The sequence below is a fragment of the Rhineura floridana genome, chromosome 3, assembly GCF_030035675.1.
Source record: "Rhineura floridana isolate rRhiFlo1 chromosome 3, rRhiFlo1.hap2, whole genome shotgun sequence".
In the NCBI taxonomy this organism is placed as follows: domain Eukaryota; kingdom Metazoa; phylum Chordata; class Lepidosauria; order Squamata; family Rhineuridae; genus Rhineura; species Rhineura floridana.
This window is the reverse complement of record NC_084482.1, coordinates 123,965,073-123,991,491: the sequence shown is the minus strand read 5'-3', so window position 1 is coordinate 123,991,491 and position 26,419 is coordinate 123,965,073. Positions and strand designations below refer to the sequence as shown.

At 42.3% G+C, this 26,419-nt stretch overlaps 1 protein-coding gene across 9 annotated transcripts in view; it reads right to left on the bottom strand.

Annotated features, from left to right (window-relative positions):
* DAG1 (dystroglycan 1) overlaps positions 1 to 26,419 on the bottom strand; it is a 113,809-nt gene that overhangs the window by 32,570 nt on the left and 54,820 nt on the right. For 7 of the 9 annotated variants that reach the window (XM_061617716.1, XM_061617714.1, XM_061617712.1 and 4 more), the window contains one exon: positions 21,591 to 21,994. The exons of 1 other annotated variant lie outside the window; for it this stretch is intronic. In XM_061617716.1, the coding sequence (XP_061473700.1) occupies positions 21,591 to 21,869 (279 nt within the window). In that variant the 5' untranslated portion in view covers positions 21,870 to 21,994. Of the gene's footprint in view, positions 1 to 21,590; positions 21,995 to 26,419 lie in introns of those variants that run through there. One more of the 9 variants, XM_061617718.1, reaches the window with a different exon arrangement.

Here is a 26,419-nt window from a genome sequence, read left to right as displayed (position 1 = left end):
TCTGGTTTTAATGTATAATTGACTGCTATTTTTATTTATCTAGATTTGTATTGGTTTTATCATGTAAGCTACTATAGGAGATGAATCAGCTGACAAGGGTCTAAAAAGAATCTAAAATAAAACAAACAAAAATAGGAAGGACCTATTCAGTTCCTCCTTTAATGGTGTAATGCCAAAGACCTATTCAGGCTTTATTTCCTCCATGCAATTAAGACAGCATGGAGAGAGCATGGGGCTGTGCATGCTGGCCCTATCCATCTCCTCTGCCAGCCCACCCCCCAAACCATCCATGCATTGGGGGCTTGTCAATAAAGGGGAAGCCTGCTGAACGAGCAATGGCTCTCCCCATTATCAGCAACCCTGAAGTCACTCACTCTATGAGATCTTAAATCAAATAGAGAAAATAATGGTCTTGAACTACTCACTAGGTGTAAAGGAGAACACTCTTGAACACCACAATGTAGCCCAAATCACTGAGATTAAATACTGAATGGCTCACTTTGATGCCAGCATCTCAGTTCAGAGAAGTCAATTTTCCTGGGAAATGGCAGAATAGATATGTCTATTACTGTAAACTCCCCCACCTTGCTTCTCCCAAACCTAGCTTTGCTGCCACTGGAGTTTTGCAGCAGAAAATCTGGAGCTGCCTATTCCTAGACCCTAATGACTGAAGTCACCACAAAGCAGAATATGGAAACGGTGTGTGTGTGTATGTGTGCTGGTACAGAAGAGGGGCTATGTGAAGCCCAGCAGCAGGAATGTCAGTGTGCAGATACAGCAGTAGGCGTTTAGGGTGTTTGGACTCAAAAATACACACACAGTAACAATTTTTGGTTATCACGTATTAATACTATTCTGTCTTAAAACCCCCGAAGCACTTCAATTTGGGAAGCAGTTAAGTTCAGTGCTGCCTGCCCATTATCAACAGCAAGTCTGTGAACTCTGGCATTTTATTCAAAACAGAAAGATCTTCTCTGATGCTAAGAGAAAGGCTGCTTTTGTTTCCAGTTATTACAAACAAGCTCACTTCAAGAAGCTTTCATGGAAGATGATCATGCTCCCGTGACTCGTGGCAAAAAAGTAATCTGTGCACCAAATTTAATGACAATGATTGATGATTTAGATTTCTACAGTCACCATAAAGCTATTTAGGAGGCAGAGATGAGTGTCAAATGCCTCCAAGTAGCTTAATACCCTCATCACAGACACACACACACCGATCCCTAAAACTGGGTTCTAAACATCTTGCTGCTGGAATGGGTTGGAAGATTTTGGGATCCATAGCACATCTGTGCCAGTAATGATTTGAAATGAATGCTGATGAAAGTGAAAGAGGAAAGCACAAAAGCAGGACTACAGCTCAGTGTCAAAAAGACTACAGAAGATTTATGCAACTTTAAAGTTGACAATGAGAACATTGAACTTGTCAAGGATTATCAATATCTTGGCACAGTCATTAACCAAAATGGAGACAATAGTCAAGAAATCAGAAGAAGGCTAGGACTGGGGAGGGCAGCTATGAGAGAACTAGAAAAGGTCCTCAAATGCAAAGATGTATCACTGAACACTAAAGTCAGGATCATTCAGACCCTGGTATTCCCGATCTCTATGTATGGATGTGAAAGTTGACAGTGAAAAAAGCAAATAATAGAAAAATCAACTCATTTGAAATGTGGTGTTGGAGGAGAGCTTTGCGGATACCATGGACTGCGAAAAAGACAAATAATTTGGTGTTAGAACAAATTAAACCAGAACTACCATTAGAAGCTAAAATGATGAAACTGAGGTTATCATACTTTGGACACGTAATGAGAAGACATGAGTCATTAGAAAAGACAATAATGCTGGGGAAAACAGCAGGGAGTAGAAAAAGAGGAAGGCCAAACAAGAGATGGATTGATTCCATAAAGGAAGCCACAGCCCTGAACTTACAAGATCTGAACAGGGTGGTTCACGACAGATGCTGTTAGAGACTGCTGATTCATAGGGTCGCCATAAGTCGTAGTCGACTTGAAGGCACATAACAACAACAAAGCACATCTGGGTAATGTCCAAATTAGTAATTCATACATCATTCATGGGGAATCACACACAGTACCCTGGATACTACAATAATAATTTATGTTTCCCCTCATAATCATTTTTTAAATTCTGGAAGCTTGCCTGTCTAAGACTGCATATACCTCATTTCAAATCAGATATAGCTGAAAAACTTGCAGCCACTAACAAGAATGTATAGTAAAGCAACAATGTGCAGTGCACACTAACTTAGCCCTATGGCGAAAGAGCTTATTCAAGCATATGCAAGGCCTTGTGAGCGCCTCACTTGCTCCTTTCCGCCCTTTGGGCAGTAGATCCCCATAACTCTACCCTGAGTTGCAAGAGTGTTTTGTTGGGTAGCACTGGGCATTTCAACTGTAATGCTAAGCACAGCATTCTTTGTATACCAGCCTAAAAAGTATAATGACAATACACCTAAATTATCAGCACTGATAGACTTAAATTTCTTAGAAATGGGAAGCAGCATTGCTCCTTTATCCCATCATCCTAGGTGTGTAACCTGGTATCTGTAGCAGCTGGGAGGGACTTATTCAGTCTGCAACCTGCCTCTATAGGCTGGCATCAAGGCTAGAACACCAAGCCTAATTTTTGTATGTTTTTGTTTTTTATTTTTCCTGCTTTCTGTAACTTTTTGCTTGATGAAGAGTTCTGGAGAAACTTTTGTGGTATTTTGATGGGCAATGCCTTCACTGGAACTAAACTGAGCTGTGGATTTTTTTCTGATGGACCAACATGGCTGCCTTTGCTTTATTGCTTCAGTTAGTGCTGCATGTTCTATATGTATTCCTCAGAAAGCCTAGAGCTTTAAGCCAAGTTCTGTAAAGAAAGGCATTACATGCAACAGTCTTTGTAGTGCAGCTCTGTAGTGTATAAAGCATGCTAACTCTACACTCAACATGTTTAGAAAACAAGGAATTAAGAGTCCTCCATGCTTGTTGACTCCTAAACAAATGAAGATGAAGCAAACAATATCACTTTAGCATTTAAGGTATAAACCAACTATGGCAGCGGTTAGCATCAAGGTGCCTTTTTCTTACTACCATATCTCCAAAGTAAGCTTTACTTGTGCCTAGCATGCATTGAGCATTCAGCAACTAATCTAGGTGTGCAGAAACAATCCGATTTAGAGATACTATTCCTATATGCCACAGTAAAAAAAAAATCTTAGGTTTTATTATTTATTTTTATTCATTTGATGTAGATACTTAGACATTTATATGATTTAGATATTTAGGTTTTAGATACTGGCTGCATCTGGTTCTCAGATGTGCTCCCCCACCTCCCCTCCAGTGTGAACCTGGAGGAGAGGTTTTGGTTTTCATTTGCATTTTTAAAATTTACCATAGCTTTTCATTTCACCCGAACACAACTAACTGGTTAATCTTAATTTTCGCTTGGTTAAAACAAGCCATGTTTAAGATTAATCACAGTCTGTTGTAATGGCAAACCAAGATTAATTAAAATGAAAGTGAAAGTTTCTGATCTCCATGCGGCTGCCCCCGATGAGAGGGAAGGGAGGAACCAAGGCTCGCTGCATCTTGTTCCTGTCAGGATAAAGTTTAAATCATGATTTATTGTTATGTCCAAACACAGCCACTATCAATTTGGAATAAAGCAGTTGTACTGCCCTATTCATTTTTCTAACTTTCATCTTCTGACCGATGTACTTAAGAGCAGTAATACATTATGTGTGTTTTGAGGGTTTATAGTTAGACAGTGAAGGTCTGCTTAAGCATGTTTTACAATTTTCAGGAAATGCATAGTGTTTTTTATGTTGATTGGCCTCTGGAATACATATTGTGCATGTACATACAGACACTCCACAGAATATAACCTAGAATATTCCGCAATCTGAAGACTGGCAACTCTGAGCAATTCTTTTTGATTAACTGAAAAGATCTTCTTAACCATAACCTCTAACCAAAGGGTGAAGTTATGTCTCTTCCTTTCCCAAACAATGAGGTAGCACAGACAACTGAAGCGATATTCCATTGAAAACTTGATAGTCTGAACCTTGAATGTTGACGCCATTTTTGTGTTGAGACTTCAGCAGTGATGAAAAGCGGATTGTAAATTTTGCCAAAATTTATAAGTTTGTTTTAACTCTAAATTTAAGAGCAAAAGAACTCCCTTGCTGGGTAAAATCAAGCATACACATAGTGCAGAACAAATTCCTTTTATAAAAAATAAACCTAAACTAGTAGCCATCGCCACATTTTGTAGCAATATTCCATCAATTCATTATATTTTGAATTAGAATTTTCCTGCATCTGTCCAAGACCTAAAGCCAATGCACTCAGAGCCATCTGGGACCTATTAGTCACAGCTGGATTTTATCAATCATGAATTTTAACAGAGCCAGATTCAAAGGTCAGATATTTAAGAGGAAAAGATGCAGCATGGATTGTTATCCTAGAAAACAAGGATAAAAGAAGCATAAAACTAGAAGCTGATCTTGGGAAAACATTTTTGATGTACACTGAAAATATCCAAACGTAAGCTATTGATCCTCCATCCTGTAGTAAGTCTTCTGGGACTACCAAGGAATACCAGTCAGGCATCCAAAGCTCTGGTCATCCACTGCAACCACTAGAGGGAGCTATGAGGCTCATTCAGGCATACTAATTATGTAGCACCTACAGATAGATGTGTTACAATTAAATGAAAAAGATATAAGGGGTGTGTCTGATTGCTTATAATCTGTGGTATTGCATCCCAGATGTTAAATATAAGCCACAGGTTTTTGGTTTCTTGTTTCGAAACATTCAACATACTCATCTGAGGATTTGAAAGAATGGACACACTGTATAGTCAGCAACCACTCAGAACATTTCCACTACACATACCAGACAGACCAGATCCACTATAAAGATGTGGAAATGACCCACGGTTGAAGTGACATTTGTCTTTGGTGACTGTAATAAATAACTTTTCTATGACACCACACGGTTCTTAATTCAGCAAAAGTCTGAACAGCTTTTCCAGCTAATAACCATTCTGACACTCCCACTGTAACGCCCTCATTTCCAGATGTGCCCATATTTATTATAAAAGAACTATTCAGAGAACAAAAATTTCCTCTCTTGTATGACAAGAGGTCATGCCAGTAATTTCACTGGGTCGTCACTGCAAAACATGAAGTGTCCAATGAAGTGCTCCTTTCATCAGCAAATGCTGCCACTCTGAAAACAGTTCATTTAGTCTATTCTAGTTGGCTGTTGTGTGCTTGGACAAGGGACCTGTTGCTGCGCTGTCTCCATTTTGTTGAACAGTGCCCACGGGCAGGATGCCAAATTCCAAAACAGGGCACTTCACACATGACCTTCTTACAAGCAAAAGGCCAAACCGAACAGGGTCTACGATACAACGTTTGCACCAGATGCTAGGTGCTTATTGATGCTTTAGACTCTCTACTAATCACCACTTGCTGCTATTTCCACAGTCAGCAGATATTCTGATGTTTGAATTGGCAGAAGGATTAAACCTTCTGCTAGTGACCTTCATCCAGGCCATGTAGAAATATATACTATTACTGACTGGTTACTGTCTCCTCCCTAAAAATTCAACGTTAGAAGAAGTAATTCATGAGCAGCAGCATTAAGTCAAGGAACTGTCAGTCTGAGAAGCTAGTTTGTAATTAGACTGAGTCATATCTTCCAAGTCTGGAACCCACTATTGGAAGCTAAAAGGCCAAAATCCCCCACAGACTGGACACAATCTTCCCTGTGTTCCTTAGTACAGGCCTCTGTGACAATCCCTTTTTATCTCAGGAGCCCACAGGTGTTACTGAAGAACTACAGCACATGACAGACAGCATCAGGTTCCCACACACCCCAGCATGCACAATTCTAAAACCATTAGTTAACAGCAGTCTGACAAGAGCTCCCACTGCATTAGCGTGAAGCTTCCACAGAAAGTGCTCTTTGCACCATGTTGACCCTAATCATGCTCAATGAGAAATCCACGTGTTAATCTCCTTAACAGAAGAGAAAAATGCAGCACAAATGACAACTCCTTGCCACATCTGAATGCTCCAGAAGAATGTATCTTACAGTGCAGCTACTGCATTAACAGAGGCAGATTGGAGAATTGCACATGTGACCACACTCAGAGCTGATAGTGAGCCTGTGTGGTTTTTACAATCAAAACTCTTCAGATCCTGTTTGTGGGATGAAATCTCCTTAATATCCAGTAAGAATAAACCTGTTAAATAAATGCCTCACCAGCAGATGGTGACAGTTATTGGACTTGTGAAAAGACAACTCTTGTTTGCCCACACAAAGTGGCTTTGCGCAGATTTATTGTCAACTAGTCCATCAGTCACAGAAAACACCATTTAAATGGAGTCATCAGTTAAACAAAGATTAAATTAACAAGATTTGGTTTTGCCTTAGACAATTTACTGACATGGTGCCATCTGTGCTTTGGTTATCTGCATGGACAGCATTCGTCAGCTTATATACTGCAGAGGTGGAAAAGGAAGGTTCCAGCTCCAATGGAAAAAATTCATATACTTCCATTCTATTAGAAGTCACAGAACTTCTTAACGAACCTCTAACTGTAGCAGATCCAGATTGGTCTATCACTTGATTCCCACAGAAACACCTGCTGCCAAATGCTTATCTACTCTTCTCATTTTAATGTTGTTGTGTTGTATGAGTGAGGATTGTGTTGTGTGTATGTTAGTGTGTATGTGTATGAACTTTTTTTTTGAGTTTTAATATGTGGCTGGGAGACAGGATTTTATGTGTAGCGGGGAGACTTTCGGGGGCCCCAATTAACGTAGTGACGGGTAATGGGAGGTATGGTGTTGGAAGGAGAACATGCCAGGTAAGGGGAACTCGTCCCAGACAAGTTGTGTCTGTGCCTCGTTCCGGTTCTCCTCATATCCACAGGATTTCGGGTTGTCCTATCAGCCAGCTCTCGGATCTCCAAGTGCTGCTTTTGAATGCCAGATCGGTATATAATAAAACCTCCCTTGTCCATGATATAATTGTGGAGGAGGGTGCCGATCTGGCATGTATCACTGAGACCTGGGTGGGGGAGCAGGGAGGAGTTGCTCTTTCCCAGCTTTGCCCACTCGGGTACATGGTACAGCACTGTGGTAGATCTGAGGGCCGGGGAGGCGGGGTTGCCGTGGTCTATAAGAGTTATTTTCTTCTCACCAGGCACCCTGTCCAGGCAGTGACTGGTCTGGAGTGTCTCCACCTTGTGTTGGGTCAGCGAGACAGATTGGGAATTCTGTTGGTGTACCGCCCACCTTGCTGTCCAACAGCTTCCCTAGCTGAGCTGACAGAGATAGTCTCGGAGGTACTGTTGAGATCCCCTAGACTTTTGGTACTGGGGGATTTCAACATCCATGCCGAGGCTGCCTTATCTGGTGCAGCTCAGGACTTCATTGCCGCCATGACAACAATGGGGCTGTCTCAATTTTCTATTGGCCCAACGCATGTGTCAGGACACACTCTTGATTTGATCTTCGCCACTGGACATGGAGATGGCGACCTGCAGGTGGGGTGTTTTTCATCTACCCCACTGTCATGGACAGATCACCGCCTGCTGAGATTTAGGCTTACGGTGACCCTTTCCCTCTGCAAAGGTGGGGGACCTATTAAGTTGGTCCGCTCCCAGAGACTAATGGATCCTCTGGGTTTTCAGAAGGCTCTGGGAGATTTTCCGGCTGATAAGACTAGTGCTCCTGTCGAGGCCCTGGTCGAACTGTGGAATACGGAAATGACCCAGGCTGTTGACATGATCGCTCCCGCGCGCCCCCTTCGATGTAGAGCTCATACAGCTCCGTGGTATACCCCGGAGCTGAGAGTGATGAAGCAAGAGAGGAGGAGGCTTGAGTGCAGATGGAGACGAACTCCAGACGGATGCAATCATGCCTTGGTAAGTGCCTCCACTAGGTTGTATATGGAGGCAGTAAGGGCAGCAAAAAAGTGCTATTTTGCTGCCTCTATTAGATCATCTTTGTGCCGACCTGCAGAGCTCTTTAAAATAGTACGAGGGCTTTTACTTTCTGGCCCTCAGGATACTATAGTATCATCTGAAGCCCGCTGCAACGAGTTTGCGGGGCACTTCCAAAATAAAATCGCATGCATCCGTAGGGATCTTGACTCTAATATTAGGACAGTTGATTCCATTGAGGTACCCAGATCACGGTCTTGTCCTCAATTATTGGATGAGTTTCAGTTGGTGCAGCTTGAGGAAGTTAACAAGGTGCTTGGACTGGTGCGCGCAACCACGTCGGTATTGGACCCTTGCCCCTCCTGGCTAGTAAAAGCTAGCCGGGATGGAACTGCCGGTTGGGCCAAGGAAGTGATCAACGCCTCCTTGAGAGAAGGAGTTGTCCCTCATTGTCTCAAGGAGGCTGTAGTGAGACCTCTCTTGAAGAGGTCTTCCTTGGACCCAGATAACCTGAACAACTATCGACCGGTAGCGAATGTGCCATTTCTGGGCAAGGTCTTGGAACGGGTGGTTGCCAGCCAGCTCCAGGTGCTCTTGGATGAAACCGATTATCTAGACCCGTTTCAATCTGGTTTTAGGCCCGGTTTTGGCATGGAAACAGCCTTGGTCGCCCTGTATGATGACCTTTGTCAGGAGAGGGACAGGGGGAGTGTAACTCTGTTGATTCTCCTTGACCTCTCAGCTGCTTTTGATACCATCGACCATGGTATCCTTCTGGAGAGACTCGCGGAGTTGGGAGTTGGGGGTACTGCCTGGCAGTGGTTCCGCTCCTACTTGGCGGATCGTCTCCAGAAGGTAGTGCTTGGGGAACATTGCTCGATACCCTGGACTCTCCATTGTGGAGTCCCTCAGGGATCGGTACTGTCCCCCATGCTTTTTAACATCTACATGAAGCCTCTGGGTGCGGTCATCCGGAGTTTTGGAGTGCGTTGTCATCAGTATGCTGATGACACGCAGGTCTATTTCTCCTTTTCATCTTCTTCAGGTGAGGCTGTTGATGTGCTGAACCGTTGCCTGGCCGCGATAATGGACTGGATGGGAGCTAATAAACTGAAACTCAATCCAGACAAGACTGAGACACTGTCAGTGAGTGACTTTTCCGCACAGATGGTGGATGTTCATCCTGTTCTGGATGGGGTTACACTCCCCCTGAAGGAACAGGTTCGTAGTCTGGGGGTTCTTTTCCATCCTTCCTTGTCACTTGAGGCTCAGGTAGCCTCGGTGGCTCAGAATGCGTTCTACCACCTTCGGCTGGTAGCCCAACTACGCCCCTATCTGGACGGTGACGACCTCGCTTCAGTTGTTCATGCTCTGGTGACCTCTAGATTGGGCTACTGTAATGCACTCTACGTGGGGCTGCCCTTGAAGACGGTTCGTCTTCAAGCTGCAACTAGTGCAAAACGCAGCAGCCAGACTGTTGACGAGGACCACTCGGTCCTCGCATATTACACCCGTTCTGGCCCGTTTGCACTGGTTGCCGATTTGTTTCCGGGCCAGATTCAAGGTGCTGGTATTGACCTATAAAGCCTTACACGGTGTGGGCCCGCAATACCTGATGGAACGCCTCTCCCGCTATGAACCTACCCGTGCACTTCGTTCGTCATCTAAGGCCCTCCTCCGAGTACCGACCCATCGAGAAGCTCAGAGGGTAGTGACAAGATCCAGAGCCTTTTCGGTGGTGGCCCCCGAATTGTGGAATAGTCTCCCCGAGGAGGTACGCCTGGCGCCTACGTTGATATCCTTTCGGCGCCAGGTTAAAACCTTCCTATTCTCCCAGGCATTTTAATGTATTTTAAATACGTTTTAATGTTCTGGTCTTTCTAATTTATCTTATTGTTGTTATATATTTGTATTTTATATTTTGTGATTGCTGATTTATTGTATTATTTTATGTTGTACACCGCCCAGGGAGCCTTTGGCTAAGGGCGGTTTATAAATTAAATTAAAATAAATAAATAAATAAATAATATGAAATTTTTTTTTAAAAATATTCTTTTTAAGAGTGTTCAACAGAAGTTACCACCACCAACGTACTGTACCACAAATTGCCTCTTCTGTTTACTGGCAATTTACTCCTCATTTTACTCCCTAGAGCCAGGTTTGGGAATTTATTGGGATTTATTTTAGCCCTATTTTGCTCTGCAGAATAATCACTGAGATTTTAATCAGCAGTGTGACCCAGGAGGAATGTAATATAATTATTTGCTAGATGATAGTTGGTCTCTTAAGTATGACACAGCACCCTTTCAGCAGGAAGGCTAACGGGTTCTTAAGGCTCATGTAGGGTAGAAGAAATTATACAGCCACGAGAGTTTTTTTCCATGTTCTACCATGTTAAATGAAAATACCCACACACACACACACCTTTCTGGTGCTTTCTATAGTCCCAATTCAAAACAAAAACTTATACTGTTGGATTCAGAATAACTTGCTCTACAACCCTGAATGTTTTCTTGGTGATACACAACCCCCCCACAGAGAATTCACAAGTTAAAGTGAAAAACAGAAGAAAGAAAAACAAGAAGCAGTTTGGACTTTTTTTCTTCAGCAGTTCTCATAATCTGTTGAAATTCATTAAAAATCAGAGATGACTGTAAAGTGTCTCTAATCAAATCCCTGAGCTAGCCCCAAACACAGCTTAATCTTCAGTAGGTTTAAAGTAAAAACAATGGTATGGTTTACTTTTAATTAATTTATTTAAAAAATGCATTACGGTGAATGATAACATCACGCAAGTGCAGTTGAAACCGGGAGTTCTTTCCTTTTCCTCCCCCTCCCCTTCCCGTTACTTGGAGAGGGAAGCAGGGGAAGTCTTCCGCTCCTGTGATTGGTGAGCAAAAGACGTGTGCCTCACACTGGGCTTCTGCGCAGCATCACTCTTCTCTCGTGCTCTGTGTTAGGATGCACGAGGGAGGAAATGGAGAGCCAGACTGCGCGGGAGGGCAAGGATGAAGTAGGAGAAGGCAGAAACAGAATGGAGGTGAAGAGCTGAGGTGAGTCACGATGGGGGGGTATGCACTCCCAGTCATCCTACTGCCCCCCCCATGCCCATTACCCCCCTCATGCCTGCCACCCCCTGGCCCCAGCTTGCACCTGCTGCCTGCCTCCCCCCCTCACACCTGTCGCCTCCTCCCTCATGCCTGTCACCTCCCCCTAACCCCCCTCTTGCCTGCCACCTCCTCCTCTCACGCCTGCCACCTCCCTCTAAACCCCCCTCATGCCTGTTGCCTCCCCTAACCCCCCTCATGCCTGCCGCCTCCCCCTAAACCCCCCTCACGCCTGTCACCTTGCCCTAAACCCCCCTCACACCTGTAGCCTCCCCCCCCCGTCGTGCCTGGCGCACCAGTGCTTTCATTCACTCAGGCTATGGAGCCAAACAGTGCCCATTTCTGGAGAGTGTAGACTGTTAAGGATGGCTGAACACTACCCTGCTTGGCTTGCAAACCCACTGGACATGGGTTTCTCTGTAAGGCTTCAAACAATGTTGTGTATTTCATGTCTCTGCTGCCCTAGGCTCCTTTTGGGACAAAGAATAGGATACAAATTTAATAAATAAATAAATGTTGTGCTGGGGAATGGTAGACATTATAGCCCAGCTCATGATTCTGCAACAGGAAAACAGATTCTCTTTGCACCATTTGCTAGTCACCTCTGGACTTCAAGGAGCCTCCCTCCACCTGCCTATCTCCTCCACCATTCCCCAAAGAAGAATCAGATTTGTGAGGTTATTTTCCCTTGTCCCGCCACCACCCCATAAGCAAAGGGGGTAGGTAGCAAGCAGAGGAAAGAAGGATGACTAAAAAAAGAGATTTACCTTAGTGAACAAGGTGGGGTGGTCAAAAACGGGGGTGGGGCAGCTCCCTGAAGTCCTCTTGACATTTTGCAAGTGCTGAAAAAGGGCATGCTAATGGAAGCCTTCGCCCAATGTACACTGAGAGGATAGGTCAGACTTCTGAGGTTTTAGAACATGCCTCCCCCTAAACCCCCTTACGTCTGCTGCCTCCCCCCTCACACCTGCCTCTCCTGGTGCCCCCCCCGTATTAAGATAAGTTGATAAATTACAATGCTCTGAAGAAGGACCTTTAATGACCTTTGAAATTCATCTGTGGGGCATGGCTCAGCCAACATGTTTTAATCATATTTGGCTAATTATTGTGCATTTTTTGGCCAATAGCCACTAATGAAGGTATTGCCCAACTGTGGATTTTGCCATTTCTTTCTTATGGGTCAATCAGCACAACTACTTTTGTGTTTTATGTTACACTTCTTATGTACTTGAGTCTTATGAGTTCTTTTTAAGAACCCCAGTACATTACCAGCTATCACCCCCTCAAGAAGTAACATAACTTCATAACATAACATAGGTTCATAACTTCACTGTAGATGTTTGCCAGCTTTTGAAAATATAAGTATTTAAGGCTGTACCATCAATGTCAGGCAGAATGGCATTTACCTTTTCTATCAGATGTTAACTCTTTTTAAAAAACTGTGCCATGCTTATAAGGATGCTTTTTTCAGCGTTGAATACCAAAATGTTTACTCCTTAAAAATGATCATTTAGGCAGGGCTTTATTTCTAGAGGAAAGAGGGACTGAGTCTCTCAAAAAGATGGCATATCAGTTCCTGGGAGGATGGTATATCCTCACTCTCAGGGGCACTCATGGCCCCATTTCGAATGCCCACACAAACAGCCACTAGGCTTTTAGCCACTTGGAGTAGCTGTTACCTCTGTGTGTGTGTGTGTGTGTGTGCGCGTGTGCACACGCGTGTGCTTTTGAAATGCAAAGGCAGCACTTGGACCTAGGGAAGAATGAATCTGTTTCAGCTTCTCTCAGTTTCTCATTTTCCAGCCTTCAGTCCACTCCATTTCCACATTAATTTGTGAATTCATATACATTTTTTGTGCAGCTTTCTCTTAATATACACATTTTTATAATCTTTTCCCTTTAATATAATGTAGTTTTGCTCATTATCTTTGATAATCTATGCATTTTTGTCCATTAAGCCTAGAACTTCCTCTCTCGTTACCACTATTTGTCTCAGTTCCTCAGAATCCCTTCCTGCAAATGTTAGTTCAGGTTCAGGGATCTCCCCTATATCTTCCACTGTGAAGACAGATGCAAAGAATTCATTTAGCTTCTCTGCAATCTCCTTATCGTTCTTTAGTACACCTATGACTCCCTTATCATCCAAGGGTCCAATTCCCTCCCTAGATGGTCTCCTGCTTTGAATGTATTTATAGAATTTTTTGTTGTTGGTTTTTATGTTCTTAGCAATGTGCTCCTCAAATTCTTTTTTAGCATCCCTTATTGTCTTCTTGCATTTCTTTTGCCAGAGTTTGTGTTCTTTTTTATTTTCTTCATTCGGACAAGACTTCCATTTTCTGAAGGAAGACTTTTTGCCTCTAAGTGCTTCCTTGACTTTGCTCGTTAACCAAGCTGGCATCTTCTTGGCCCTGGCGGTACCTTTTCTGATCTGCGGTATGCACTCCAGTTGAGCTTCTAATATAGTGTTTTTAAACAACTTCCAAGCATTTTCGAGTGATGTGACCCTCTGGACTTTGTTTTTCAGCTTTCTTTTTACCAATCCTCTCATTTTTGTGAAGTTTCCTCTTTTGAAGTCAAATGTGACTGCGTTGGATTTTCTTGGCAATTGGCCATTTACATGTATGTTTAATTTAATAGCACTATGGTCACTGCTCCCAATCGGTTCGACAACACTTACATCTCGCACCAGGTCCCGGTCCCCACTGAGGATTAAGTCCAGGGTTGCCGTCCCTCTGGTCGGTTCCATGACCAACTGATCTAGGGAATAGTCATTTAGAATATCTAGAAACTTTGCTTCTTTGTCATGACTGGAACACATATGCAGCCAGTCTATGTCCGGGTAGTTGAAGTCACCCATTACTACCACATGTCCTAGTTTGGATGCTTCCTCAATTTCATATCTCATCTCAAGGTCTCCCTGAGCATTTGGATCAGGGGGACGATAGATCGTCCATGCTTTCTGGCATTGTGATTTTCCTTCCAGGTAAGCAGGTGTGGGGAACGCGCCAGGTCCTGCACATGTGGCTGAACGACTCCCATCCTCCCTTTTCGCCATTGGCCATGCTGGCTGGGGTTGATGGGAGTTATAGTTCAGCAACACCTGGAGGACTTGTGTTGGAGAAAACTTTCTCCTACAGAAAGTGGAGGAAGCAACCAGAGGATCAGCTATCCTGGACTTGATTCTAACCAATAGAGATGATTTGGTGGATGAAGTGGTAGTAACGGGTACTCTGGAGGAAAGTGACCACACCATACTTGAATTCTTGATTTTAACAGAAGCAAAAGCTGAGAGTAGCCATACGTGCACCCTGGACTTCAGGAAAGCTGATTTTAATAAACTCAGAACAATTGTAAGTACAGTTCCATGGCAAGCAACTCTAATGAGAAAAGTAGTCCAAGATGGGTGGGAGTGTCTAAAAAACAAAATTCTAAAAGCGTAATGACAAGCAATTCCAACAAGGAAAAAAGAGGGAAAACAGAAGAAGAAGCCAATGCGGCTTCATAAAAAGCTTAGAGCTGACCTGAAAACAAAAAAGGACATACAGGAAGTGGAAAGAAAGCCAGGTCACAAAGGAAGGTTACAGGCAAGTATCACAGAATTGCAAGGATGGCGTCAGAAAGGCTAAAGCTGAGAATGAGCTGAGGCTAGCGAGAGATGCTAAAAGCAACAAAAAAGCTTTCTTCAGGTATGTCCATAGTAAAAGACAGAGAACAGAAATGGCGGCACAGCTTCTCAATGAGTATGGCAAAATGACAACTGATGACAAAGAAAAGGCAGAAGTGCTCAATTCCTACTTTGGCTCAGTCTTCTCCCAAAAAAGGGTCTATGACCCTCCCCAGAAACATGAAGTAGAAGGGGCAAGATTGGAGCTTGAGATTGATAGACAAACGGTCAAGGAATACCTAGCCACTTTGAAAGAGTTCAAATCGGCAGGGCCCAATAAACTGCATCCTAGAGTATTGAAGGAACTGGCTGAAGAACTCTCAGAACTGTTGTCTATTATCTTTGCAAAATCATGGAGAACTGATGAAGTGCCAGATCACTGGAGGAGAGCTAATGTTGTCCCTATCTTCAAAGAGGGCAAAAAGGAGGAACCAGGGAACTACAGACCAGTCAGCCTAACATCAATCCCTGGAAAAATTATGGAGCAGATTATAAAGCAGTCAATCTGTAAACACCTTGAAAACAATGCAGTGATTACTAGAAGCCAACATGGATTTATGAAGAACAAATCCTGCCAAACTAATCTTATCTCGTTTTTTGATTGGGTAACCTCCCTTGTAGACTGTGGGAATGCTGTGGACATAATATATCTCGACTTCAGCGAAGCTTTTGACAAAGTGCCCCATGATATTCTGATTAGCAAGCTAGCTCAATGTGGGCTGGATGGAACAACTATCAGGTGGATCCACAGTTGGCTCCATAATTGTTCTTCAAGAGTGCTTATCAATGGTTCCTTCTCTAACTGGGCGGAAGTAAAGAGTGGGGTACCAGAGGGCTCAGTCCTGGGCCCAATGCTCTTCAACATTTTTATTAACGACTTGGATGAGGAGGTACAGAGCATGCTTATCAAATTTGCAGATGATACAAAATTGGGGGGCATGGCTAATAACATGGAAGACAGAAAGAAAATTCCAAGGGACCTTGATAGGCTGGAGCATTGGGCTGAAAACAACAAAATGAAATTCAACAGGGACAAATGCAAAGTCCTACACTTAGGAAAAAGAAACGAAATGCACAGTTATAAGACAGGGGATACTTGGCTCAGAAATACGACATGTGAGAAGGATCTTGGAACTGTCATTGATCACAAGCTGAATATGAGCCAACAGTGCAATGTGGCTGCAAAAAAGGAAAATGCTATATTAGGCTGCATTAACAGTAGTATAGTTTCCAAATCGCGTGAAGCATTAGTTCCCCTCTATTCAGCACTGGTTAGGCCTCATCTTGAGTAGTGCATCCAGTTCTGGTCTCCACACTTCAAGAAGGATGCAGACAAACTGGAACAGGTACAGAGGAGTACAACAAGATGATCACTGGACTGGAAACAAAGCCCTATGAAGAGAGACTGAAAGAATTCACCATGTTTACCCTTGAGAAGAGAAGATTGAGAGGAGATGATAGCACTCTGCAAGTGCTTGAAAGGTTGTCACACAGAGGAGGGCTAGGTTCTCTTCTTGATCATCCCAGAGTGCAGGACATGGAATAATGGGCTCAAGTTGCAGGAAGCCAGATTTCGACTGGACATCAGGAAAAACTTCCTAACTGTTAGAGCCATACGACAATGGAACCAATTACCTAGAGAGATAGTGGGCTCTCCGACACTGGAGGCCTTCAAGAGGCAGCTGAACAGCCATCTGTTGGGAATGCTTTGATTTGGATTCCTGCATTGAGCAGCAAGTTGGACTTGATGACCTTATAGGCCCTTTCCAACTCTACTATTCTATAATTCTATGATTTCTAAAAAACAAACACTGAAAATACTACCCAAGAAAAATCTGGAGAGCTCAACATTTCAGAACTTAAAAAAAAGGTTAAGATGTCACATGAGTGCAGGGAATAAGTACATTCATGCGTTCAAAACATTTGGTACTAAAGAACTAATCAATGTGAAGCACATATCAGGTCACAGATGTCAGAAATAAGACTGCAAAATAAGGCAGACTCAGGAATCGGAATGAGCTGATTAACCAAAGATAGTGGCACATTTTTTTACCTCCTGATTTTAAGTAAAAGCTGTGTTGAAAAAACAACCTTTTGTAGGAAAGGGGGGAGAGAAAGCAGATTATGTTTACTACTAATCCAGTTACTCAGTAAATTTCAGTGGCCCTTATTATGCAGATCATAGCTATTCTAGACCTCAATAGTCGTCCTGACTCTTAAAATCCTACAGATACTGCACAAAGCAAAGCAAATAAAATATTTTCACAGGTTTACAAGTATATAACAAGTTAGGACAGGGTGCCATTTGCTTCTTTTGAGAAGAGTTTAAGCTCCCCTTATCCCACACTGAACTTCAGTTTTTAGTTCTGCAGATCTTGTGAATCCTACAAAATTGTCCAAGATTAACAGCGCCTGCATTTATCTAAAATGCCCAGGGAGCTTGGGCTATGGGGTGGTATATAAATGTAATAAATATTTTTTTTAAAAAAAATTGAATCACCAGATCTCAGAGGAGCTTAATGAGTAAAACTAAGTAGCTTAAAAGGAAACAGAAATGCCCCTTCTTTTACAGCTTGGAAACTACTTAACAAATTACAAACAGATTCTTGCCCCTCACTGTTATTTATCAGTACCTATCACTTTCTCTTGACCTTCAAGCTGTAAGGCAACACCCATCTGACTTTCTGTGAACATACTCTGTAGACAATGTTGCTAGCAAAGCACTGGTTTCAACACAGGATACCAAAGTAGCTCCGGCACAAAAAGAGAATGAAGCCTCAGTAACTAATTTAGATGTATTTTAAGATTAAAAAAATGAGAATAAGCATGAATTAAATCTTTTGTTGCCAGCCTATGTTGAGACATGGCAACCAAACATGGCTGAACACTTTTAAGAAGCACAGAACACAAGTTGCCAACACTTCTGAATTTTCTCCATTTGAAAGCTTCCAGCAATGGGGACTTCACATATTTATTCACCCTCTCACTATCACTTGTTTCATAGTCTTCACAATCCCAGTACAGTCCATCACTCATATATGCCTTGTCTTCTTCCCCGACTAAAAGACACTGGCTCTTTCAATGGCAAGACAAACAAGTAACAAGATGGTCAAAAGTGCTATGGAAATATGCAGAGATACTCAGTGGTCTGAGCTGCATGTGTAGCTCTCATGGTCTTCCCATGGCTGCTTCTTGTGGTCCGGTTTCAGGTATCCTACTTCCATTGGAGTAGGTGCTGGATGGGCATCCTTCAGTCCTAGACCCTCGAGAAGGTCTTGGACTTGGTCTTTGACTCAGCAAGAAGGATCCATCATCTTCTCTTTCAATTTGTATTCCGAAGTAATGAGTGACATCACCTAGGCACTTCACTTCAACCTCCTTGTTGAGATTATTCACTAGTTGTTGCTTGCCCAGTGGGTCTTGATAAACCAATAGTAGATCATCAACACGAATCAGTAAATCCATCTGCTGAATCTGCTGTACAGGCATGGCTCTGCTCTGCCTTGTACAAAGCCTTCCTTCAAGAGCATTTCTCATTCCAGGCTCTGGCAGCCTGTTTAAGTCCACAGATGGATTTTTGAAGTTTACACACTAGAGTTTCTTTTCCTGGAACTTCAAACCCTGGTGGTTGTTGCATGTAGATTTCCTCTTCTATTTCTCTATGCAAGAATGCTGTTTTTGTATCCATGTGCTCCATCTGCATTTTCTTGTTAGCAGCAATACTCAGAAGAGTTCTGATGGTTGTGTGTTTGACCACAGGAGCAAAGGAGGCCAGGACTATTACTTTTTGTAAATCTTCATCCAACAATCTGCCACATCTTTCTAATTCTCGGAGCAGACTTGTAAATCTCTCCATATGTTGATTCAGATCACTAGACAGTTTCAGTGTGTACAGCGACTTATAGAGAAACATCACATGATTTTTAGATTTTCTGTGATACACATTTTCAAGCTTCTCCCATATTTCTTTAGCATTTCTACAGGTCATGCAAACATTTAGTGCCTCATCTGATAAAGCAGAAATAAGACTTCACTTTGGTATGGTTATGCTTCCAGGAGGCAGTGGCTGCTTCGTCTGCTGCTGAAGGTTCAGGATCAGTCAGAACTCCATGCAAATTCTCCCCTTCCAAAAGTGCCATCATTCAGAGACTCCAAATTGCATAATTGTCCTTTTCCAGCCTTGGGATGCTTATCTTAAGTGTTGATTCTTCAGCCATGTTTCCTATCTTTTGTTCTGCTTTTCTTTCTCAAACCTAAAGTCTCCTTTTGATCTCTTTTTAAATCACACACAGTACTTAAGCCTTTTTAAGCTTTCATGCACAACTCGCAATTCAATTTAGCTTACTAGGCAGCCATAACACTTTGTTATGGAAATATGTGTGTGTGTGCCAGTGTGTGTATTTACCTAAGTAGCAGGTTTTTACCATGCATTTAGATCACCAAGACTTAAGACTTAGTAAAATAAGAAAAGCTATGTTATTTATAGAAATACATAGTGGATAGGAAAGGCATACCTAGTTCTAACTAACGAAGTTGGTCAATGCCCAGACTTGGGTATTGCCCTCATGGCTCAGGAGAGAGAACAAAGACAAAGAGGTCTCCTCTCTCCTCGGACTGTCAAAGAAGAAGACAAAGGAAGGAGGGGGCAGGTCAGCTGCCCTGAGCATATCAGTTTACAATGGAAGGAAGTTAGGTAGAGAACAGCACAGGTAAAGGTAGCCAAGCCTAGCCAGATGGAGGACTCTAACTCTATTTGCCTTCTGGAATACAAACAGGAGTTGCTCTTGCCCCACTTCCAACAAAAATCTCTTTTTGGGAAAGCCTTTGGGCCATGAATGGTTGCTCTCTTTTTGGTATTAACTGCTGTCATAAAAAATTGTTATGGTTACTGTATTTATCTTTTTCTCTCTGCTGTCTTAAGTGTTTTCTGGCTCTTCTACTGTATTTATTGTTATTTTGTTTAAAAAATAGTCAAGTTGTTATCATTTATGCTGTTAGCCACCTTGGACTCGTTGTGGAAAGGATGGAATAAATAATAAAAAGTAGCCCTTTAATTTTAAAAAGAGGGAGGAGGGGCAGGAAGGACAGCCAACTCAGTGAATACTTTCTGATTATTTACAGGCCTGAGAACCCATTTTGTACCTCACAAATGATTCTAGATTATATCTTCTACAGCTTCAATCTTGTTGTTTGTAAAACAATTGGTGCAATTAGCTACCTGTTTGAGAGGCAGAATACGATATACATGCAGGTCAGCTAGCTAGTGGCAGAATTTCTCTTTAAGGTACTGCAGAATTTTCCCCCAAAACAGAAAGGATCACATCACCACCACAGCTACCTATCCAATTGGAGAGCTGGTACGTTATTTCTCTGTAACATCTGAATTAGGAGAGACCATGCAAGCCCTGGCCCGGTGCGTAGATTTGGTGATGGGCTGGATGAGGGCCAATAAACTAATTCTGGCAAAACAGAGGTACTGTGGGTGAGCAGTTTCCAAGTCTGGATAATTGGTCAATTGCCTGCTTTGGATGGGGATGTACTTCCCCTGAAGGAGGAGCTTCATGATCTGAAAGTGCTCCTGGATCTCTCTCTGTTGCTAGAGACCCAGGTGGTCTCGGTGCTTGAGTGCCTTTTAACAGCTTCAGTTGGTAAGATAGATATCATTGTTTCTAGATCAGGTTAGCCTGACCACTGTCATCCATACAGTGGTAACTTCCACAGTGAATTACTGCAATGTGCTCTATGTGGGGCTGCCATTAAGACCTAGAAACTACAGCTAGTGCAAAATGTGATGGCTCATCTGCTCACTGGAGCAGAATAATGCCATCATATTACACCACTGTTGAAAGAATTGCACTAGCTGCCAAATAGCTACTGAACTAGGTTCAAGGTATTAACATTGATGTACAAAGCCCTATACAGCTTCAGACCAGGATACCTAAAAGGTCACTTCACCCCCTACACACCTAACCAATCACTGTGTTCTGCAGGAGAGGGTATCCTGCACATCTTATCAGGAGGTCTGTTCCACACATGAGGCCCTTAGAGTGGCAGCACCTATCCCTTGGAACTCCTTCCCATTGCATATCAGACAGACACCTTCTCTGTTGTCTTTTTGGCACCTCCTAAAGATTCATCTTTGAACAAGCCTTCTAAAATCTACATTCCAGCTGATATTTGTTTTGGATTTGAGTCCATTTTACATATGTACTACATACTTATCCTGACCTGACTGTCTGTGGCATTTGCATACCTAAAAGATAGCAAAGGCCTCCTGCAGATACCATCTTACTAGGAGGTGCATTCTGCACAACATAGGAGGTAGACCTTTAGTATTGTGCCACCAACACTTTGGAATTCCCTAGCCTTAAATATTAGACTGCTATTGGAGGTCACTGATTCATAGGGTCACCATAAGTCGTAATCAACTTGAAGGCACATAACAACAAAAAAATATTAGACAGGTGCCATCTCTGTTATCTTTTCGGTGCCTATTGAAGACCTTCCTCTTTTAATAAGCCTTTTAAGTAGAGACCTTATCTCAGTCTGTCTCTGTGATGGAATTGCTTTTTAAGATTTTTTAAATATATTGTTTAAAAATGTTTAAGATGTTTTATTTTAGTATGTTTTTAAAGAAATTTTGTTTTAATACATTTTAAAGTCTTTTGTTTTTAACATGTTTTAAAGTGCTTTTAATGCTTTTGTTTGCCGCCCTAGGTAAAAATGTAATAAATTATAAACCATTTTCTAAGAACAGCCATTGGGGACAGAGGAAAGAAGAGGAGAGAAAGACTAAATCAATAGAAGTAAAGGTATGGTGGGGGGATATTACAGCCCCAAGGTCTCACCTGGATAACTTCTCCATTAGAAGCTATTAGGTCTGTTGGGATGGTGATTCTGAAGGAGCGACCCACTACAGCAGAGCTGTCAGGAATCCCCACCACTGCTGGCACATTCTCTCGTAGATCTGAAAGCACCGAATGCATGGAGGCCTCTAACTGGTTTTCCCAGTCCCGTACAACTTCTGAGGCCTCACTGGGCCAATGGCACTGAACAGAAGTAGTCACCATCAGCACCAGCAAAGTCCTCCCCAGTATTGGGGGCAGCTGTACAAATCCAAGAGTCATTCTTTCTGCACGTACCAAGTACTCTGTTCTAGCCAGAAAAAAAAGAGATCCAGGGCCCAGCAAGCTAAATAGAGCCGTGTAGTCACAAGTCCTTCACACCAGATTCATTGTGCCAGTCTTGGTACCTGTAAGGTGAACACAGACATACACACAAAATCAGCAAGTGAAGACAAACTTCATTATGACCCTCTGACTAAGTTTGTGTCAGCTGGCTAGTACATGAAGCCTTTCAGCACTAATAAAACCCCTGCTTTTTAAAGTCTCTAGCTTCTGTCTCAAGCCCAGATCGATCTCTCCATCTGGGCTTTTGTTGATCCTTCCCCACCCACAATGTCCTTAATATATTCTGCTCTTACATAGAGCTCCCAGTGGTCTACCATCCGCATTACTGAACAGCTTTAGCTTCAGCAGTGTTGCAGCATTGAATGCTTCCAGGTTGTTCACTGCACGCCCCCCCCCATGATATCCTTACTGAGCCATAACAGCGTGTGAACAAAGAAATAAAATCGTAAATTATTATGACACCAGGTGGCCTTTCAAGAAAACAGTAGTACGTTTATACAGGGAATTTACATGGACCGACATTTATTCCCATTACTTTGAACACACTAGTTTGTCCTAGCCCTGACTTTGAATGTTTCTTATTACATTCAAGCAATCTGAAGATGCCAACAGCCTATTCACACAAGTCATTTTCCAAGCTGGGCATTGCTTCTATGTAGATAATTCCATATAAAGACTATGTCATTGGGGAGAACTGCATATATCTATTTTGACAGGTGAGCATGCTGCAAGAACTATTTACCAGACTTTCTACTGCATGCATCAGATACAAAATGGATTAGCCTGTACACATCTGGGTACACTGAACGTCCTGCACAAGAGCAATGGAATCCCATCCAACCCCAACACATTCACAGTGAGTTCCATAGGAGTCAGGTGCACCAGTGCACACCTCTACGCAAGTGCCTTCTGATTGGGATCCCCTCTTGAGACAGGCCACTCACACACTCCTTGCTTTTGTACTGTAGCAATTTAAAATATATTTTCAAATTTAAGAAGTAATAAACAGGGTCCTTTATCAACCCTACCTGTATTTATGTATGTAAAGGTATATATTAATATTCCTATCACCTTACTGTTAGCAGTAGCAGGAATTTCAATAAGGAAAAATACTGCTTTCAATAAGGAAAAATGTTTAATATCTTTGTGAGGGTTTTTTCATATATATGGTGTAAGCTTGTCTTTCTCCAGCTGGTAAATATCTACACTGACTAACAGTTTCATTGTTTTAATTTATATAACCACTTTGTTCCATGTACAGTTTTTAAAAGCACAGGCATCAGAACAGTTCAGACCACGGGTAAATAATAAACTAGTTTTAGCATTTGCTCTGATAAACCATTAAAGGCAAGATGTTCAAGGCCAATGAGCAATGGAAGGTGTCCTTAAAGCTCCTGTACAGAAGTGAAGATATAATTACTTCTCAAAACAACTCCTAGTCAGGCACACTTCTTTGGTGAACCAGAGAAAGGAAGAGTCCTCCCATGCACTAGGGGTGTGTCAGAACAAGTTTTGACCCAAATTGGAAGAATACTGACCTCAGGACTAAGATTTCATGGATGCATTCCAACGTACAAGCAACAGTCTCAATAGCTTATAGTTAATATTTGAAAGTACAAGTGTGCTTCTTACTACTTTTCAGAAGCCTTGGGGCAGTAGCAGTTACAGTCTGAAGTACAGAGCATGGGGCAGAAAATGCAGAGGAGAGAGTAACAGGGAAATTACTGTAGGTAAGGCTACAAGAGGTTGGCTGTGATGACCATTTCAGCCATATTGGTGCAAATGCAAGTCCAATGTATAAATGCCGTCTTTCATTTTGGGGAGAATCCCCACCATCACTGTGTGAAGACTGTACCATATGCTGGTATGGGAAGAGATTCAACTCAACTTTGGAAAACATTTCCAGCTATCTAGCTTCCCCCTCCAAGCTACCAGTGTCTTCATCCCATCATGAGTGCAGGGAAAGGAGGGCCATCTCCACAGGGACACCTGTGCCTTTGGATGTATCTATCATGGAAACGAACTAGTAATGATGTTCTCTGGAATTAAGCAAGCCTGAACTTAAAAGCTGCCTAGAGGGAGAATCTAGGAACCACTCATAAGCCTCCCTGAGTTCCTCTGAGAAGGAGTGGGTTAGAGCTGAAAAAGTATGTTCTTACAGAATCTAATTCTCTTTGAATCTGACTTTATCTAAGCAACCAGCTTAATGCCCAATAATTACCATTCCATGCCTATTAAAGCAAGTAGCAGAACACAACTTTGAGGTGGTCAGTTATTCTCAATGCCAAAAGTAACTTCAATCTCTTAACCATTCTTTTCCAGGAATGGGGAAAACAAATGAACCCTTGTCTTACAAAAAGGAAGGTGGAAGTACTCATTCAAAAAATATAGGGAAGCCTTAACTTGGATCCCAAGGATGTCAAAGGGAGCAGAAATACTTGTAGGATATAAATGCTATCTTCCATAGCACATAAAAACCTCTCTGAAACACAAGTGTCCACACTTCCACTCATCACCCTCACCAAGGCAAGATTATAGTGATTAAGAATTCTAGTCTTCCCTTCAGTGTAGGGCTAGTGGTAGTAGAAGGCAAGGACTGCCTGTGCAGTTGTCATTGATAGGATATTGAGGAAGGTTGGGGTGGAAGTTCTGGGAACAGACAACCAAGGTGCTCAAAAACACTTTGTCCAGCCACCATCAAAATAAGCCCTGGCTTTCCCTCCACTCCTGAAGGGAAGATTGGGGCTGGATATTTTTTTTTATTTTTTTTTTAAGAAAGGGCACCTTGGCTAGCCAGCACTAATATAAGCTCGTGCTCCTAAATGTGGTGCTGGAGAGAGGAGCAGGGCCCTGACCTAGTGTGGAAGTGAAACTTGAGGCCAATGACTAATTTGCACACTTACCAGGAGTAAGACTTATTGAACACAATGGAATTTATTCCAGAGCAAACATGTGTATGACTGCAGTGAAGGCGAGGAGCAGTAAAGGTCCACAAATATTGATTTGTTACGAAGGGCGGCCAAAATTTGTGTACCACTGTGAAGCTTTCCAGGAAGCCATCTCAATCCATGGGTGTTCTTAACAAGGGGAAAAGATATCTCCAACTCTGACAAACAGACAGTATTTTAAATGAAAAGATTTGTTCTTGGTCTTTATTGATATCAATCTTTAAGCCTTCAAATATACAGATTAGAAGTTTTTAATAGTTTTGCTCTGTCAAAAATGAAACCATAATGGAGGCAGATTCAAGTACAATAGTTTCAACTTGTACAATGGATTTCCAGGTACTATCTTTAGTATAAGGAGAAACATGTATTTGAAGCCTAACAGTCTGTAGCTGCAGAAGGACCAAAGTACTCAGGTTGGGTAATTCTGGGTCTTCCAAGCAACATGATTAAAGTATAAATTGCCCAGATTTACAGTGCAAGCCTTGATTGATTTTTTACTATGACGACATGCACCACACTTTTAAGACTACTGCTGTACAGTCTATGGGTAAGCTAACACAAGACTGTTGGATTCATACTGTCACTCTCAATACCCTAACCAACCATCCATTTGAGAACAAATTTCACACTAAGACATCATTAGGAAAGGAACTGAAAATAAAACTACTGATATCATAATGCCATTATACAAATCTATGGTGTGACCGGACCTGGAATGCTACGTACAGTTCTAATTACCTCACCTCAAAAAAAAAAAAGGTTCAGAAAAGGGCAACCAAAATAATCAAGGGAATGGAGCAACTGTCCTATGAGGAAAGGTTACAACATGTGGAGCTTTTTAAGTTTAGAGAAAAGGCAACATCACGGAAGTGTATAAAATTATGCATGGCATGGAGAAAGTCGATAGAGAAAAGTTTCTCTCTCTCTCATTACACTAGAACTTGTGGACATCCAATGAAGCTGAATGCTTAAAAATTCAGGAGTCACAAAAGAAAGTACTTCTTCACACAGCACATGGTTAAACTATGGATTCACTCCCAGCAAGAGGCAATGATGGCCACCAACTTGGATGGCTTTCTAAAAGTTAAATTCATGGAGGAGAAGGCTCTCAGTGGCTCCTAATTATGATGGCTATGTTCTACTTTCACTGCCAGAGTCAGCATGCTTCTGAATACCAGTTGCTGTTGTGCTCATGTGGGTACTTCCCATGGGGTTTCCATGTGGGCTTCCTTGTATCAGGGTTTCTTCATAGCTAGATGTGTTAGCACCACAGAGCCAGTTTTTTTTTAAAAAAAGCTAGTATTGAGTTAAGTGCCTTTTCCACAATCACTTCCCTGATCAAACCTTAGAGTACTCATTCCACACTGGCAGTCTCTAGAACATCTGTTATCGACAACAGGAGAATCTGGCTCCTGGGAGCAATTTAGAAAGAAAAATAGTCTATGACTATTTAAAACCAAGCACCAAAGAAAGGGAAACAGGCAGTTACTTCAACTCTTGCTATTTACTGTGAACCTCAACTCTAAATCACTATATATG